Source organism: Myotis brandtii, unplaced genomic scaffold (assembly GCF_000412655.1).
Source record: "Myotis brandtii unplaced genomic scaffold, ASM41265v1 scaffold115, whole genome shotgun sequence".
Classification (NCBI taxonomy): domain Eukaryota; kingdom Metazoa; phylum Chordata; class Mammalia; order Chiroptera; family Vespertilionidae; genus Myotis; species Myotis brandtii.
The window spans coordinates 2,126,996-2,141,410 of NW_005353967.1; the positions used below are offsets into that span (position 1 = coordinate 2,126,996).

Here is a 14,415-nt window from a genome sequence, read left to right on the forward strand (position 1 = left end):
GCACCATCACACACTTCAAAACCAGTTAAAGACACATTAAAAGATCTTGTCTGGGAAGTATTAACCCATCTGCTATATTCACCAGACCTTTCTCCTTCAGATTACCACTTGTTCTGATCAATGGCACACGCACTTTATGAGCAGCACTTCAAAACATACGAAGAAGTGGAAAATTGGGTCTCTGAATGGTTTGCCTCAAAACAAGAAAAGTTATATTGGGACGGTATCCACAAATTACCTGAAAGATGGCGGATATGTGTAGCTAGCAATGGACATTACTTTGAATAAAGCACTTTTGATGTTTCTCTTGAAATTATAGTGTTTTCTTTGATTACAAAACCCGCCATTATTAACTGGTACACCCAGTATTATTAAACATCTTTAATGTAAGTCTTATTTTTCTTCAGAATATCCCTTTTTGCTTTCTTCCTTTTTTTAAAAAATATATTTTTATTGCTTTCAGAGAGGGAGGGAGAGGGAGAGAGAGATAGAAACATCAATGATGAGAGATAATCATTGATCAGATGTCTCCTGCATGCCCCCTACTTGGGATCGAGCCAGAGACCTGGGCAAGTGCTCTTGACTGGAATTTGCTCTTTATTTTATAACTCTGCTCAGTGCACAGCCATTCTGGGCATGGGCTACTCTGGGTTCTTTCTGATGCCTGTGAATGAGTGAACTGCATACTTGATATTAACAGTAACAATATCATCTTAGAATACCTAAAAAATGTGGAATTAAGATTGAAATGCATTTTACCTGCTGACGTTTTTCAAACTCCAATTTGATCCGGGACTTGATGCAATTGCACGTGTCCTGATATGTTTGCTGCAGAGCAAGTTCCATGAGGTGCTTGTGGTATGCTCCCGCCAGGTTCCCACAGATGAAGATGATCACGTTGGCCAGGATCTAACGACACAGAAAGAGTCACTCAATAGGGTGAGTGTTTAATTCTTGGATACAGCGATAACAAAATGCACATTAGCAACAGTCTTCTAAGAGATGTCTCGGTGGGAAGTTAATTTCATTTCTATGTCCAAAGGAACATTTTTATTTACTTAACAGGAACAGCTATTGCCTTTAGGGATTCTATCCCCTTCTGGGATCCATGCCCTTTGATAGTTGGCTTGGCAGTCCCTCCCTTATCTGTGAGCTCAGCCATGTGATTTGCTGATGACCTGACAACTCTGTGGTTATTGGGGAGGCTGGGGGAGAAGCCAACACATATACTGAAATAAAATAAAATATTTTAATTCACTCTTTAATAACCAGTGACTTATTATGGGCCCTCAGTAGCTATGTGCTTGTTGAGTACTGCATAACATCACAAGACTTAGATTCCAATTTGACATCACCACTCACATTTCTCATTCTTGTCCTGATTTCTGCATGTACTGGTTTTTGTCACAACAACTGCCAAAAACCCAGCTTTTGAACAAAAGGAATGCAGTGTCATCTAATGTTGAAACCATGAACTACCTTGAGCTTGTGGTTTATGATGTCTGGCAGATGTCAAGTGCCGCTGTGTTTCCCCTGAGCATTTATAACATGATGAGGCACACTGGGTGCCTCAGTTTGGAAACAGTTTGGAAACCACATCACAAAGAAGTACAGTTTCAACAAAGTAAATAAATATATTAATTAATTAAACAGAATAGAAAGCTATTCAAATCATAATGGGCACACTACCTATTTTCACCTTTGTAAACCCAGAGAAGGTATGTTTGATTAGATCAAAAATATATGAGACTTGCTTGCAGCTTCTACAGAGGTGTTTGTTTCTGCAAAGTAAATCTGATCTGAAAGGAGTATTGTGTGGATTTTTAGAAGACACATCTCAGAGTAGCTATGGGTTTAACCTTCTGGGTTAAAGTCCTGCCTGGGCATTATCAATAGCAGGAGCTTCCTCTTCCAGTCTACTTGTCTTCCTGAGAGACAAGAAGCAGCAATCTAATATACCACATGAGTTCAGTTCCATTCAAGGTCTCGCCCCCCAAAAATGGAGTATACATTTTACCTCCTGAGAGGTAAAAAGTCTCATGAAATGATAATTTACAAAGGCTTCCAGATGGGGTTTCACACACACTTTTTCAGCCTATAAATAAAATAAGAGACATAGTTCCATCCCTCATCCGGGACCATCTTAATCATATTTTAAAACCCTCTAGTGATTCCAAGTCTAAATGTTATTTCTGCGATGAATTAACATGCTTCCTGATGGTGTGAAGACATATTTTACTCCAGGAATGAAACAAATCCCAAGGCTACTAGAATTCCAGAGAACATGTATAAGAAGTTAAAAACACTCACTTCCATTTAGTGGACAGGTTTATTATTATGTAATAACCCTGTCCACTAAAAAAAAAATCGAGAGCAAAATTATTAGATGACCAATCCAGAAGTACTAATTTTAAGGAGCATAATAAAGAGTGGAAATCCTACTTGACAATTAACGAAGTTCTTTTTATTTTGTATTATATGTAAATCAGGCTTAACCAATTAGAGCAATATTTACTATCTCACTGTGCATTTTAGCTATTTGAGGAAAATTCTGTCTTTATGATTTAACAAGACCATGTGAGATATGAAGTTAAATAGAAGCAGCAGAAAAGTTGAATGAGTATCTAAAAGAGAAAGTAGTCTGATAAATAATCGTTAACACTAGAAAGAAAAGGCAGGCGGACGCAGAGCTTCCTATAGTCCTGGGTCCTGATGGTTGTGTTTCGCTGAGCAGAACATTTGAAATGCTGGGCTTGCTCCAGGGAATAGTTTCACACCTCAAAAATTTCTATAGGCAATCACTGCACTGAAAGGTGCTGATGGGGAAAAACGTGCCAGGCATCAGAACCACATGGGAGAATTGGAATGGAGGAAACAGTTAGATTTTAGAATATGCATTTAGAAGTTGCTTTTTATAGTTGAAATTTGACCACCAAATTCCACCAATTGCAAGAAGAACACTTGTTAACTTCCATGCATAAGAAAACCACACAGCCCTGGCCCATGACCTTGATTAATCAGTTGTCACCAGGCAACAGGGATTCCAGGCTCTAGTTCATTCCCGACAACTTCTATGTCATCAATCTCTCCCTCATTATATCAATCTCAGCAGCAAGTAAGCCTGCTCCTATCCAAGCAGTACCCTCCCTTAACACATACAATCTTTCCTACTTCTCCACTTCTCATTTTCTCTTTATAGCCAAACCTCAAAGTTTGTCTACTTAAGCTCTTTCTACTTTTGTGACCTCTGACTGTCCATATCTCACTTCAAATGATGTAGCAATCTCAAGATACCACCTCCCCTCTTGTCAAGGTCACTGATCACCTTTAATTTTGCCAAACTCATTAACTTCTTTGTGCCCTCACTACCGTGACTCCTGAGCAAACACCCTCAGCAGCAGCCGGTCCCTTTCTCTGGCCGAGAATACCGACCTCTCTTGGCAACCTAGGCTCTGCTTTCCCTAGGGTATGCCTAGGTGACTCCACCTTCTGTGACTCAAATGTTTTACTCTCCAGGCTTCTGTGTATGACCCCTTCCCTTTAAACCCCCCCCCAATTTCTTTCACACAGAGTCATCTGTACACCTGGCTTTTTCAACACTATCTAAATAGCACAAATTCCTAAAGGTAGACCTTTAACCCAGATCCTCCTTCTGATGTCTGGACTGAGAGGAGCTGGCATCCCCACTTTAATGTCTCACAGATTTATCTTACATTGAACTCTTTATACATCCCACCCCATCTGCATATTCAACTTTACCTAATGTCCTACCTCCAGCTCCACTCATCCCTTTTGGGGTTCCATCTCTCCAGGCTCAAAGCCATTGCCCACCTGGCCCATCTGGTGGGTGCATTCCTCTAGTGCAGTGGTTCTCAACCTTCTGGCCCTTTAAATACAGTTCCTCATGTTGTAACCCCCAACCATAAAATTATTTTCCTTGCTACTTCATAACTGTAATTTTGCTACTGTTATGAATCGTAATGTAAATATCTGATATGCAGGATGGTCTTAGGCGACCCCTGTGAAAGGGTCGTTCGACCCCCAAAGGGGTCGCGACCCACAGGTTGAGAATTGCTGCTCTAGTGGAATTATACTTTAGGCTTTTGAAAATTCAATGCATTCTCAATATGGGCCATCTCACTCCCCAGAGGGCAAATATTGGTTCTTGGGGAGAGAAAAATAAAAAAAGAAAATGTACTAAATATATAAAACACAGAAATGCATACATCACATAAATAAATATGCAATAGAATTTCAGGGGGGGCGGGTGAGGTAGAGAAAAAATATCTAAAAGAGGCCCCTTAGGGGAATAGTAATGGAGGTAGGTGGAGAAACATTGCCTTAAACATTTAGTTCTCATGCCACCTGTGCTGTCTCCATGCTCATGGGTAACTTTCAGATAGAGTAGATTTTTGCTTCAAAGAGAAAAGGCAGGAGGTAGTTTCATACAGCTATCTGGTCTACCTGATAGTCTATTCTTCATGATAAATTAAGCAGTTAGCATTCTAGGTTTAAATATCATTCTTCTTTGCTTTTGTTAGAGCAAGTCAGCCTTTCAAATCTGGTAAAGTTTGGATTACTAACAACATCACACTTCAGAGCTTCCCTGACTGAGGGCCACTCCCTGCGGAGTGAACACTCCCAGGTGGACAGACACTACCTGTGTGGACAGGCTTCCCCAGGAGACAGGTCTTCTGTCTGATTACATCATTCTTTATATTAAGAGCAATTTATTTATAACTCCGCCAGCCACAGATTTAAATATACCTTTCATAACCTGCTTATCTTTCCTATTTGGTAATATACATAAATTACATCCAATTCTGCACATGACCTTTGCCGTTGTTTAGGACTATAATGAATCTAATGAAAACATCACCATAATACGCAAACGTAAATTTCATGCACAAACTGTGTTTTATTTAGAGAATCAAAGACTTATCTTTTAAAAGCATGCTGTCAATTGTAGGTGCCTTACAAATACATCTTCTGATTCACTTTTAGCAATTGGAAAGATAAAGCTTCGTCAAGGTCTTTTCCTCACAAGGGCTCACAGTACCATGGTTCTGAAACAGGCTATGCATTACAATCACTTGGCAGTTTAAAAAATATGTGCCCAGAGCCCATTCCTGGAGAGTCAGTAGGGTATTATTTTTTTTTAACATAAATCTCCCCAAGTGAATACACTGTGTACTACCATTGAAGAAACTAACTCAGATGAAAAAGTAGACTACTAAACTTCAATACTGCCAGAACAATGAAAGGATTCAGGTTAGGAAAGAGCTGAGGATTTAATAACAGAGGGAATTATGGATAATGCTAAGGAGGATGAGCTTCTCCCAAAGGAGGTGGGCCTTGCTATTCAAACTAACAATATGAGGTATGGTGTAATTCTTTAAACCAAAAGAAAGTCAGCCTTCCACTCTTTTAGGAGGGTTCTTAGACTGATTTGGGGAGGGAGGTGAAGGATGTAGAAATAGAACTAGAAAATTAACTTGGATAAAGCTGAGACTAAGTGATAGGGTATGGTAAGGGGGAAAGAGACAGAATGAGATTAGTAAGAGATGAGCCAAGGCCAACCTCACTTACTCCCATCTAAATAGTCAAAGGGAATCTCAGACAACCTGCAATAACAGATGAATTAAGACCAGAGGTAGGGATTGAAGACTATGTACATAGGGTAACATCACTTCTAGGAAGGGCAGGTTCCCCTGCAACTTCTAAAGGAATATTCTCAAATGCACATTCAGAGTGATGGGGCTTTTACCTATCATGTGAGCATACGTTTAATTTTGAAAGCAAATAGCAAACATTCAGTAGTTTCTAAGACAACTGGAAAACAGAAATCAGCAAGTTGAAACTAGTTAATAAATGAACATTCTGAAGTTATAATTCATTCTTTTGTTCCTTTGTTAGAGAAAATCAGCATCCTAAATCTGATAGCATTTAGATTAACAAACCTGATTAAGATTGGATTAATATTAAGGGATAACACTTCAGAGTTTACAGGTGTAGCCTTCACTAATAAAAAACCATTGCATTTACATGATCATTGACCAAATTTAGATTTAAATGTTAAACTATATCTTTCATAAACAATATTACATTTTATTAAATTATATAAATAATTAAATATTTTTACTTTTATTAAATTTTGCTTAATGATTGATTAGTTAACGAATGCACAGAAAATATAATCTGCATAATTTTTTCAGGGTTCTCCATCATTTTCACCCCACATCATCACTGGATGCAGGATCACAGGAGAACACTGTAGCAGGGGCTGTAGCAGAACATATGGTAGGAAAACACCTGGGGGTACTGTCAGAAATATGGTGTGTACCCTGTCTAAATACATCCTCCTCATGTTTAACAGGAGCTTACGGATGGCTGTGCTGGAGCTTTCTGATCAACTAGTTGAGACCTTCCCCACTCTTTCTCCCCTGATACCTCCCACTACAAAGGGTGGAAATTCACACTTTTGCGTTTCCAAGTTATTATATAACTAGGAGTAAAAGCAGATGTGAATGAAATTGGCTTTAGAAGAGGAAGAATCCCTGTGTCAGCTTTAATTTCCTAGTAAAAAGGAGCAGATGTAATTCATGGGAAATTTCCACTTTCCTACTCATTCTACTTGGTCTGAATGTAGATGAAATGGCTAGATCTTCAGCAACCCCCACATGACTGTGAGAGAAAAGTCAATGGACTCCTGGAAGAATCAATCCTGATTTCATTAATCTGCTGGACCTACATCAGTAGTCCTCTACCTTCATATTTCATTTTACTTGAGGCAAATAAATTCACATTTGTTTAAACCTCTGTAATCTGGTTTTCTGTTTCCTGCAGCCAAATGTAAGCATGACTCATATGACTGGGGTATCCCGATTGAGTCAGCAAACATGGCCTTCCCTATGTTGTGGCATAAGCTTCTGTTACCTGTAGTTTTCTGTGTGTGTTTGGTATACTGCTAATGACTTAAGATTATACATAAGAGCTACGTATGGAATGCACCGTAACGACGCTGGCAAACCAATAAGAGGAGAAGTTCAAACTAATCTGAGAATAATTAACCTCTTTATGGAGACAATATCAGGAGAGGTTTGAGTTGGGGAGGTAGATTGAGTTATGTGTGGGAGCAACTTCTAGAAGGTTGACCTTGAAATAACTACTAAAAGGTGGGAATGAGGTTGCTCCATGTGTGAAGGTCTGTAAGTTGAGAGGAGGCAAATCCAGCCACACTGGGAAGACATCCAGAGTGTACTAGCTAGAGGGATTAAGAGAGAGCATTATGAACAAGGTGCCATGTTCTTTCCCTCAAGGAACTGACTGTATAGTTATGAGAATATAATAAATAATGTCAAAGCAGATTTTGCTCAGTTACTATTTTTAAAAATTCTTTATTGTTTAAAGTATTACATATGTCTCTTTTTCCCTCCATTGACCTCTCCTTGGCCACACCCATCCCCCAGCACATGCCCTCACCCCCCTAGTGTCTGTGTCCATAGGTTATGCTTATATGCATGCATATAAGTCCTTTGGTTGATCTTACCCCCCACCCCCACCCACCTCCCCTGCCTTCCCTCTGAGGTTTAACGGTCTGTTTGATGCTTCTCTGTCTCTGGATGTATTTTTGTTCATCAGTTTATGTTGTTCATTATATTCCACAAATGAGTGAGATCATGTGATATTTAACTTTCTCCGACTGGCTTATTTCGCTTAGCATAATGTTCTCCATGTCCATCCATTCTGTTGCAAATGGTAAGAGTTCTTTCTTTTTTTACAGCAGCGTAGTATTCCATTGTGCAGATGTACCACAGTTTTTCAGGTACTATTTTTTGATGGTACTGGATTGAATGGTACTCTCCTGTTTAAAAAAAAAGGTATGTCCACCTAGAATCTGTGAATGTAACTCTACTCAGAAAGGATTGGAGATGAGATCATCCTGGATTAGGGTAAACCCTAACTCCTATGGCAAGTGGCCTTATAAGGGGAGAAGACAGGGAAAGTAGTGTGGAGACTGAGGCAGAAATTAGTAGTATAAAGACTGAGGCAGAAATTAGTAGTGTGAGATAGGACAGCTGGGGCCACCAGGAGCTGTGTGTGTTGGGGGGGGTGGGGGCGCAGGAAGAAAGAAAGGATTCCTCCCACCCACAGCTTTCGAAGGGAATGCTGAGGACACTTTGAGTTTTGGCTCTGGTCATCTGAACTGTGAGAGAGTAATTCAACTTTAAGTCATTGAGTTTGTAGAAATGTGTTACAGCAGCCCTGAGAAACTGACACACTGGTGCGCAGTATCATTGCTTCTAAGGAAAGATGAGAGTTCTGCAGAAAGGCAGGGTGTTCCTTCATTAGACTTTGCAATTAAGAGCAGTGACTTTTCCATCATCAAGCATGATGCAAGGCACACAAATGTCCCATACATGGTCCTTGAATGAATCAATGAGAATGAATGAATGAATGAATGAATGAATGGTCTATACCAACTCGATGCTCCTATTGCATATGTCATCCTATCTTCTTTCACTATTAGGAAAAGAAAGTCTCTACTAGGGAGACTTGAGTGCAGGGGGCAGCAAGGAGCAGTGCTGGGACCCCTGATGGTCCATGAGCTACTCATAGCAGCTCTGAATCTTCCCAATTGCTAAGGAGTTTCAGAGGATGGAGTCTGGGGGTACCTACTTCTCAAAGAGGGCTCTGTGTGGTTTCCACCAGAAGCTGCCTGAACATTTGCTTTGAATCCTGCCCAAACCACCATCCCAGCCTTAACCTGGCCCGTGCATCCTGCTCCCTTACCTTCAGGCAGACACCAGAAATAGCAATTGGCAGAGAAAGGGAGGAACAGCAAAAGCTGAATTTTATTTCCTTGCCCTTCAGACAGTTAAAAAATAAATGATCAAGAGAGAGATTTCTGGGTTTTTCTCCTGGTACAGCTCCGACCTGAAACAAGTATTGTGAGCTTGGCTGTTAAGGGAGCTCCAAAAACTGCTCATAGAGCTGCTTTGCTTTCCCTCAGTCCCTTGGTTTTCCTTTACCTCACTCTCCTGGCCTACGTGGAATCAGAGTAATATGGCTGTATTGTTTGTATGTAGCCCATCTTAATTGCTGTTTAAAATAAAGAGAGGACTTATTTTAAAATATTAATGACTTCAATTCATCAACAAAATAGAGACCATAACCTCAGGGATACATCATCTGTGATAATTATGTGAATACTAGTTAAAAATAATAATAATAATAACAACAACAAAATTAATAATAGCAGCAGCTAAAATGCCAGCTCAGGTATACACGGCATTTACATCGGACCAAGCATTGTTTCAAGTAAAAGCCATTTATTAATCCATTTAATTGCTTTAATGGCCCATTTTATAGATGGAGATGCGGGGTAAGAGAGGGAAGAGACTGACTCCTGGGTACCCTGGGAATCCAGGCGGTCAGAATGCAGAGCTCACAGGCTCAGCCTCTCCACTCCTCTGCCACCCACAGGTGAGGAAATCACAGAATGAAGTTTTAGGACAACATTTTAGGTTTTTTTCTCATTGTTCACATGTTTTCAAGAAACTAGTAGACAGTTCCAGAAACTACTCACTTGGTAATTGGATCCCTCTTATAAATACCAATTGTGTCTTTAGTGAGGGAACAAGGAAGCTACTTATGAGCATGAACTTGAAGTTTTGTGTTGACTTGGGTTCCAATGCCCCACCCATAGGCTAAATCAAATGATAGGGCACTTGATCATCATGGAAATATACCTCCTAGCAAGGCTGTAAATTTGTGCCTCAGGTTATCCATCTGAGAAATGGACATTTAAAGAATTACTTTCTACTTTCTTGCGAAAGCAACTGTGACATATAGCTTGCCAACCGTGAAAGGCTGGAAGGAAGAAAAAATATATCAATTCCTCAGCATGTAAAGAAATATGTGGTGGCAGAATGACACCTACTGAGAATTTTATGGAGGTGTCTCTCTCTCTCTCTCTCTCTCTCTCCCTCTCTCTCTGACCCTGTAGAGGCAGGGCTTGCCCCCACCTCCCCTCTGCAGGAGAGGGGACTTCAAAAACAGGGCAGGGCCCTTGCAGAGACTTCCTGCTGGGGAGGCCTCCAGAGAGATTGTGCTCCCCGACTCTGAGAACAGTGACAAAGTATTGCTTTAAAAACATCACTATATAAAATATCTGGCATGCCTACATAATTTGGTAGTATTTAAGTCGTTTGTAACTTGCAGACACTCAGAACTCAGGAGATGTCAAACACTTGTACTTCTGTTTTTGAACATCAGAGAGAAATTTTTATCTCCAACCAGAAGACATGTGAGAGAAAAAATAACAGATTGCTCTTTCCTTGAGGGTTCTCACCATTTCACAAAGCCAGAAACCAAAAACACTTCACGTAGGTTTGGAAAAAGACGACTGAAACGATCCTAAATATTTCTGAGGCTTATGAGATTAACAGAAACAACATAAATAAAGATTTATGGGAAATGGTTCCTTAAAATATTAACATATACATATTAAAATAATGATTGGAAGTTAGTGATGACAATGGTCGGTAAGAAATGTGCTTGTTCAATATAGAAAGTAACTCCAGTGTTGACCATTTTTTAATAAAAACACTGTTGTTCATGAATGGATTCCTACTTTATTTCCATGAGCTGACACTGGGTGTGGGCAGGTGTTTGGGTGCCTGCTGCCATGTACTCATTATAAGAGCACAATTGTAATGAGGTGATTAACAAAACCACTATCCCCTTGTAAGCTACTTTGCCTTAAAGGACAAAGAAAACACTAAAAAGAAGGGGAATAAAGGCAAATAAATTTAGAAGGATATATCAATGTCTCAAATAATTGGCTTAGAGAAGCAGTTAGGGCACAAATAGATAGCATTTAGCAGACTCTGGATTCCATCCTTAGATACTGACCTCGAGGCTCCATTCTTTCTTAGACATAATCTTTCCTCCTACTATGAAACAAGGTTCATGATATTGATCTATTGATTGAAGACGGTAAAGAGGCCAGTTCTTTTTATAAGAGCTTTGATTGTTTTCTTTAATAAATTCAGTTTTTTAGGTGAATACTTGAAAATCCCACTCTCCCGGTGAAGGTCTGTTCATGGGATCATTTATGCAGCAAATATTTTATTGAGGACAAGATGGAAAAATGCTCTTGTGCAAATTAAGTTCTGTGTGGGGACAAGGACAATGGATGTGTAAACTCATTAATTAAGTCAATAATTAATTACAGACTGAAGAGTGCAAACAAGGGAAGTGCTGTGAGAGAGGTCCACACAAGAGTTCTCATGCTCAGTGAAATAAGTCAGCCAGAGAGAGACAAGCACCATATGATTTCACTCATATGTGGAATCTAATGAACAAAAATGAACTACCAAACAAAACAGAAACAGACTCTAGATACAGAGAACAGACTGACAGCCCATTGCCATCATTTCAAGATTTCTCTTCATTCACGTGTGTGGTGTGATAACAGATCACCTACCGCTGTCTGCAGACATAGAGCCACCTGGCTATAGGCCTTTATTTGATGGTCGTGCATATAGACAGTTGGGGCAAATTAAAGCGGCCAGTTGGCTACTTGAACCCTCAAGGTCCCTATCTGCTGCTTACTAGATTAGTTTGTTTCCTTTGCCTAAATCAAGCCCTATAGCAAATATGACAGAATTGAATTAACTGTGCCTTTTCTTTCTATCACGTTTGTCAAAATTCAGGGATTGACTTAGAATCACCCGGTACACACATATGCCTGTGCTGAGGAAACCCTGAGGAAAAAAAAGATAGTGAGGATAAAGATAGATGACTGAGAGAAGTTGACAAAACAGGCAGGTCTGCAAACTCATCTGAGACCTTAAAACTCACTGCTTTTTAAAATTACAATTCTGATATGAATTTCCCCACCAATAATTTAATAGAATTGTTATTCTCAACCCTGAAACTTCATCTATCACCTTGTTATGGATTAGTCCAAATTTACAATGCTGCTTTGCCACAAAAAATAAAATAAAATCAGTACATCATTTTCTTTCAAAATATAATCACAGCCATATATATCAGTCTTGAGACAGAAAAAATATATAAAGGTGGCTGAATTTGGGGGCAAGCTTATTCTTGTCTAACACACAATTGAGTACAGTATTTTTCTTTCATAAGGAGGCCTGCATTTCCTCACTTCATATATAAAGCCCACCTTTATGATTATTGCTCTATCCTAGAGCTACTGAAATATAAGGTGGGTATTTAGAAAAAAACAAAATGAAGAATATATTTTCACTCCAGAAGAACCAATGTTAGACATGGTGATTGTAAGCAGTAAGTAGGTGCTGGTCACATAGGACAATCTTTTGCCAATGGTTGGTGTTGTCATTTTTTTAAACTAAGCCATTTTGGTCTGAGGGTGCTATTACATCATTTTGACTTTAATTCAATGAATCTGAGCCCCCTTTCATGTGCTTATGTCATCTTTTGTGAGATGTCTGTTCAGATCTTTTGTCCTTTGTTTTTATTTAGGTTGTTTTTCCTATTGAATTATAGAAATTCTTTATATATTCCGGGTAAAAGATTTTTGTCAGACCTATGTTTGTTTTCCTATCTTTGGTTTTCTTGTTCATGATATAAACAGTGTTTTGATGAGAACATTTTGGTTCTTCAAAGTTATTATTTTCCATGACTTACCACAAAAACTCATCTATTTTAGCCCCCAACAAAGATGGATTTTTATGTTTTCATTTAGAAACTTTACAGTTTTAATTTTTGTATTTACCTACAATTAGATGATTCATGTGGATTTAACATCTTTATATGGTGAGTGAGAGGGTTTTTTGTTTTTCCCCGTGTGTTTAGGAATTCCCTATACTGTCCCATTAACTGACCCCTTGGTCTGTATGCAACACCACCCTGTCTTGAATACTAAAGCTAACAAAAGTAAGTACCTGAACTATCCTAAGTCCTTTATATTTCAACATAAATTTTATACTATATTTAGGTATTTCTACAAAAAAGTCTGCTGAATTTATACTTGGGATTAAGTGAATATAAACAATAATCGAGAAAATTTACATTATAATAATTTTGAGGTTCCCAAGCAATGAACACAGTATATTACTTCATTTACTTTAGCTCTTTAAAATGTCTCTTGAAAACTGTAGTTTTAAATTTAGAGATCTCACTTGTCTTTTTGAAATTTATTATTAAATATTTTGGTTTTTGACTTACCTAAAAAGGGAATTATATTTTTACTTCTCTTTTTTACCTTTTCCTGCCAATTATATAAAAATACAATTACTTTTTGTATATTTCTTTGCACTTTTTAACCTTGGTGTATTTGCATATTAGTTCTCCTAGGTGTTTAATTGATTTCTTTCAAATTTTCAGTGTAAATAATTAGTTCTCTATGAAGAGACAGTTTTCCTTGTTACTTTCTATATTTTCTGCCTTTTATTTCTTTTTCTTGCTCCATTTCACTTGTATGACCTGCAGTAAAATATTGAACAGAGGTGCCTTGTTCCAGATCTGAAAGGGCAAGTCTTTAATACTTAACCATTGAGTAACATGTTAACTGTATGTATTTCACCTATGCCTGCTAATGGTTTGAAAGTGTTCCTTCTCTTCTAAATCGCTGAGCGTTTTTACTATAGAATGGTAATGTATTTTGCCAAGTGCTTTTTCCATTCACTGCAATAGTTGTTTTCCTTTATTTTGTAAATGTGGTCAACTAAATTGATTACTTTCAAAAGTTAAACCAACCCTATGTTCTTGGAATAAACCCAAGGTTGTCAAGATATATTATGTTTTGTATATATTAGTGGATTTGATTGCTAAAATTTTAATAAAGATTTTGCATATAAATTCATTAGGAATACAGATCAGTCTCTTTCTTTTGAATATCTTTATCAGGTTTTGGTATCTGGGTTATGCTGGCCTCAACAATAAAAAAAATAAACTTTAAAAAAAGAGTTGAGAAGTATTCTTTCCATTTCCTTTTCTAAAAATTGGTTTATGTAAGATGGATGTTATTTCCTCCCTAATTATGACCAATTCATTCTAAGAGGATTTGTCTTCTACTCTTTTTAATTTTATTGTTTTATTTTCAACTACTTGAAGTACATACATGTTGGTGTCTGTATGTCTTCCTAATGAAAGCAGCATTATATGAGTGAAATGTCTGGTAATTCTCTGGGTCTTGAATAATATATTTAATAAATCTCTATATATTAATTATATATATATGTCCCTTTTCCCCCCATTGCCCTCTCTAACCCCCCTTAATATAACCACTCCAGCCTTATAGTGCTTGTTCCTATGATGTACATTCTACCTTTTATCTTTACCCTGCACGTCTTTATATTTAAAGTGCATCTCTTGCAAATAGCATATAATTGGATCTTGATTTTTATCTATTCTGACAAT

At 38.2% G+C, this 14,415-nt stretch overlaps 1 protein-coding gene across 4 annotated transcripts in view; it reads right to left on the reverse strand.

Annotated features, from left to right (window-relative positions):
* The window catches only part of ADCY2 (adenylate cyclase 2 (brain)), a 281,136-nt gene that overhangs the window by 144,454 nt on the left and 122,267 nt on the right, over positions 1-14,415 (reverse strand). For all 4 annotated transcript variants that reach the window (XM_005858116.2, XM_014548519.1, XM_014548515.1 and 1 more), the window contains one exon: positions 760-909. In XM_005858116.2, the coding sequence (XP_005858178.2) occupies positions 760-909 (150 nt within the window). The remainder of the gene's footprint in view (positions 1-759; positions 910-14,415) is intronic.